The sequence below is a fragment of the Octopus bimaculoides genome, chromosome 1 (genome assembly GCF_046866305.1).
Source record: "Octopus bimaculoides isolate indiv1 chromosome 1, ASM4686630v1, whole genome shotgun sequence".
NCBI classification, from domain to species: domain Eukaryota; kingdom Metazoa; phylum Mollusca; class Cephalopoda; order Octopoda; family Octopodidae; genus Octopus; species Octopus bimaculoides.
In genome coordinates, this window is record NC_142928.1 from 18,796,860 (window position 1) to 18,801,859 (window position 5,000).

The 5,000-nt window shown below is 34.9% G+C and overlaps 1 protein-coding gene across 4 annotated transcripts in view; it reads left to right on the top strand.

The window, feature by feature from the left end:
- LOC106867686 (protein unc-13 homolog D) overlaps window positions 1–5,000 on the top strand; it is a 467,325-nt gene that overhangs the window by 291,424 nt on the left and 170,901 nt on the right. For all 4 annotated transcript variants that reach the window (XM_089348935.1, XM_089348927.1, XM_089348922.1 and 1 more), the window contains one exon: window positions 2,334–2,455. In XM_089348935.1, the coding sequence (XP_089205061.1) occupies window positions 2,334–2,455 (122 nt within the window). The remainder of the gene's footprint in view (window positions 1–2,333; window positions 2,456–5,000) is intronic.

A 5,000-nucleotide genomic window follows, 5' to 3' on the forward strand; every position in this document is an offset into this window, starting at 1 on the left:
TAATCCTCACTAAACTGAAGCAAATGGATTTAATTATCTTGATCAGAGACACAAATGGGATTTTATTGGTTGAGTATGAGCCAATGAAATATGAACCTTAGTTCAATATCTTACCTCTTAGGCTACTTTTTACCTTAACCTTTAGTACACTATATTTTCTCTAGAATTCTTTACCCTGTCACTGCCCTGTTATCACAGGGGGGAGAACTTATATGGTGACATGATGCACCTACAGTATGCTAAAGGTTAATGACATAGACATAAGATCTTACCTCACTGAAAAATATTCTCTTTGTAGTTCATACTCAGTCTTCTCTCAGCCTCCCTTCTTGCTACTGTAAACTGACTATTACCATTTATACTTCAGCTTCAGCTACACCCCAACTACACCCCAACTACACTTCAGCTACACCCAGACTTATTGCTGCATTGTTTTCTACTCTTAACTGTTGTAAACCTGAAGTTACAATGTGAACTTTCAGGTCAAAAGCTGACACATTGATATTTCCTTCCTTTCTTTTATATGTGTTGTCACTCTTAATAACATTTAGAGTTTTCAACTTCTGTATTACCCATACTAATATCCTTCATCTTTAACCCTTTTATAATCTTGTGAAGTACCAAAAAGACTACTGGACAATGTCCTTATTTCTCAAATATAATATATTTACAGGCATATAAGATGCATTTTTTAATACTTCATTAAATCTATCAAAAAACTGCCCTGCATTTAATGTGGGTGTATTATGGATGAAGGGCTGAGTATTGTAAACTAGGGAGTTAGGTAAACATAAATCTGCAGGGTATTATAATTGTTATAAAGTATTGTAAACAAGTTACAATATCACAGTCTGTTAATACAAACATACAAAATTGATTATGTTACATAAGCAGTTATGTAGAGAGGTCATATCCTCTCATTGTATTTCCTTTCTCTGCATACATAAGCCACACCTGATAGGTGTCTTACATTATCTAATGCCTCTGTTACCGTTAAGAAATATTTTTAATTACCTAAATGAAAGCCTCTCCGAGAAAGGTGAAAGGTATGTTAAACATTTCTGCAATGGGTGAATGACAACAAAATCATAGTGGTGGTGAGCTACACTAATGACTGATTGTATTACATAAAATATCATATGTATTCTATATCTGGTGTGGCAATTTCCTAAGTCAAAATAGCCATGAACTCATGCTGGTGCCATATAAATTGCTCTCATGCTAGTGCTACATAAAATACTCTCATGTTGGTGCTGTGTAAAATGCACTTATGCCAGTAACATGTAAAAAGCACCCAGTATACTCTGCAAAATGGTTGGTGTTAAGAAGGGTATTCTACCATAAAAACCATGCCAAAACAGACAATTGAACCCTGGACAGCTCTTTGGCTGACCAACTCCTATCAAGCCATCCAACCATACCAGCTCCTGTCAAGCCGTCCAACCATGCCAGCTCCTGTCAAGCCATCCAGCCCATGCCAGCATTAAAATGGATGCTAAATGATGATGATGATGATGATGATGATGACAATGATGATACAGTAGATCTGAGAGAAGATGAAGTTGAAATATATATTATTCCAATAATAGTTTATTTCTGATAAATGTCTGGTTTTATACTTTATTCCAGTATAATGTCACATTATATTTTTATGCTTAGAATCATACATGTTTTCTCCTTAAGAAAACCACCTGAAAATATTTTTCAGTATGTCTATGTTGAAACATTAAATTTGTATTTAGTAAAAGAAAGGGTCATCTTATGTGGGAGTGTGTCTTAAACACTAGTAGATATGGTAATGAAAAGAAAATGTCTGTGGAAGGGATTGCACACACAACCTGCTTGCTCTCAGTTTTACACTGTTATGATCAAGCCACTGAAAATTGGTTAGAAGTGTATCAAATATGTAAATATTTGTATTCTACTAAAAGCAACCAGATTAAACAATTTTTTACAGAAATAATTTTGAACAAAAGAAATTAGATTTGTCAGAAAGTTAATTTTTCTAATTTGTTGAAAATTTTAATTTTCTAATTTGTTTAATGTTAGCTAATGTTGTAAAAGAAAACTAAAAAAACACAAAAAGTCGAATGGCAAAGCACATATTAAAAACTAATGATTGAAGGTTTCATTCAACTTAGGCAAATTATAACATCTTTCTTGTAATCTTAACATTTTCTGGAACAAGATTTCTTTTTCTTTTTATTTGACAAGTTCTAAATGCTTTCCTTAATTCTTCATTATGAAATCATTCATATTTAAACATTATATAAACATAATAGAATTTATATTCGAAAACCCAAATTATAATATAAATATTCTTATTTTTACAGATTTCAATGTTCCGAAAAGCAGCAACAGAATATATAAAATCGATGATGTGGAATGTACGAAATGATTGCGTGTTTTTCCCACTTGAAGATAATTCTTTCAAAGATCTCAAATGCAAACTTGGGTAAGCCTATGTAACCCAAATATCGCATGTTCTGGACAATTACTTGACCCACTCCTATCTCTTTTCTTTCACTATCCGTCCTCCAAACTGAAACCCCCCTACGTCAATTTCAATCCCCATCATCTCTAATCATCTATCATGCTCTTTTCACTCTACTGAACTCACCTACCCACTTACCTTTTCTGTTCTTCTATCACTAACCCCTTTCTGTTTTTCCCCATGTACCTTTACCTCGCATCCCTCTTTGCAGATGAGGTAGCCATATACCGTAAATTCTTGAGTATAGTCTGCCCTTGAGTATAATACGCAGGGGATTTTCAGGGGGGCTGTACCTCTGAAAAACCTAAACCTTGTGTATAATACGCACACTTCTCTAACTTGAGTCAGGGAGGTCTATATAACGTCCTTGGTATGTAAACGTATATACGTTAAAATCCTTTATTATTATTGTATATATAACATAATGCAAACGTGTAGCTTTTTTGAGCACTTTGCAGAAAATAAAGAAATAACAGTAATAACGTCAGTGAAAAATAAATATTAAGTAAATTGCCTTTACATATTTATCACTAAGAAAATTTTGCTTAGAAAATATTTTTTATTTTTAACCTCGTATATAGTATGCACTAGAAATTTTAACCTTTAAATTTTGGGGGAAAAAGTGCAGATTATACTCGAAGATTTACGGTATTCATGGCTACCTAACATGTCCACTCTAGGAGGAGCACTCCGTTGGTTACGATGACGAGGGTCCCAGCTGATACAATCAACGGAACAACTTGCTTGTGAAATTAACATGCAAGTGACTGAGCACTCCACAGAGACACATATTCTTAACGTAGTCCTCAAGGAGATTCTGCACGTGACACAGAGTGTGACAAGGCTGGCCCTTGAAAATACAGGTACTACTCATTTTTGCCAGTTGAGTGAACTGGAGCAACGTGAAGTAAAGTGTCTTGCTCAAGGGCACAATGCATCACCAGGAATTGAACAAACGACCTTACAATCGTGAGCCGAATGCCATAACCACTAAGCCATATGCCTTCCCCTCTAACATACTTTCATATCCCTTAATACTATACCTCGTTCAGTTGAGGGGTCCTGTTTTGCAAGTATCTGGTGACCTCACAAAGAAAGCCCCTAAATTCACTCTGTGAAGTGGTTAATGTTTGGAAGAACATCCAACTGCAGAAACCATGCCAAAGCAGACGTTGAAGCTTGATGCAGCCCTGTAGTACAGCAGTTCATGTCAAACCATCTAGCATAGAAAAGAGGATATTAAACACAACAGCTACTGGTGGTGGTGTTGGTGGTGCTGCTGCTGCTATTGCTGCTGCTACTGATGATGATGGTGATGATAATAGTGATGATAATAGTGATGATGATGATGATAAAAGAACTAAATAATATAAGTTCATGGCTTTGATGTGTGTTTATGAGAGTAAAATAACATAACAGAAGAAATGATTTCTATATAATGCGTTTATAAATCATCCAGTTAATGTATGATCTAAATGAGATTATCAAGTTCTGCTGGAATTAAGTTTTCAGCAATTGATGACCCCCATTCTAAAAGTGCTAAGTTCACACAGAAATAGCTGTGACTTATAATACAACTCGTAACAGCAGTGTGTTTAGTTAACTGTGTAAATGTTCAAATCCAGCAGAACAATATCATTGTACGTACATGCATACGTACATACGTACAAATATACATACGTGCAAATATACATACGTACAAATATACATACGTACAAATATACATACGTACATACATACATATGTATTACATACAAAAATAAGAGGAATGACCAGCAAAAGTGGACTCCTATATGCTAGAAATAGATGCCGAATCATCTAACCATGAAGAATATGTTCTCAGTAAAAATTTAGCGACACAACAGACTGTAAAAGGGTAAGACAAATGAAAAAATACTAAATAAAAAAACTATTAACCTACGTACCATGGTTTCACCTGTTAGTATTTACATAAGTAAATATCTGCAGGATTATCAGCGCATATGTATGTACATGCATACATATATAGATAGATAGATACATACATACATACATACAGATAGCCTTGTGAGTGAATTTGGTAGATGGAAACTGAAAGAAGTCCATTGTATATATATATGATGTGTGTGTGTGTATGTGTGTGTGTGTGTGTCTGTGTGTATGTGTGTGTGTGTGTATGTTTGTGTATCTGTGTTTGTACCCCCAGCATCGCTTGACAACTGATGCTGAAGTGTTTACATCCCTGTAACTTACAGGTTTGGCAAATGTGACCGATAGAATAAGTACCAGGCTTACAAAGAATAAGTCCTGGGATCGATTGGCTTGACTAAAGGCAGTGCTCCAGCATGGCCACAATCAAATGACTGAAACAAGTAAAAGAATACACACACACACACACACACACACACACACACACACATACACACACACACATACACATCAGATTATATATATAAACTGCATTTGTTCTGTTGATGTTTCTCAAGCTGTTTACTGATAACAATACTATTTTCTAAGCTGCAACTTT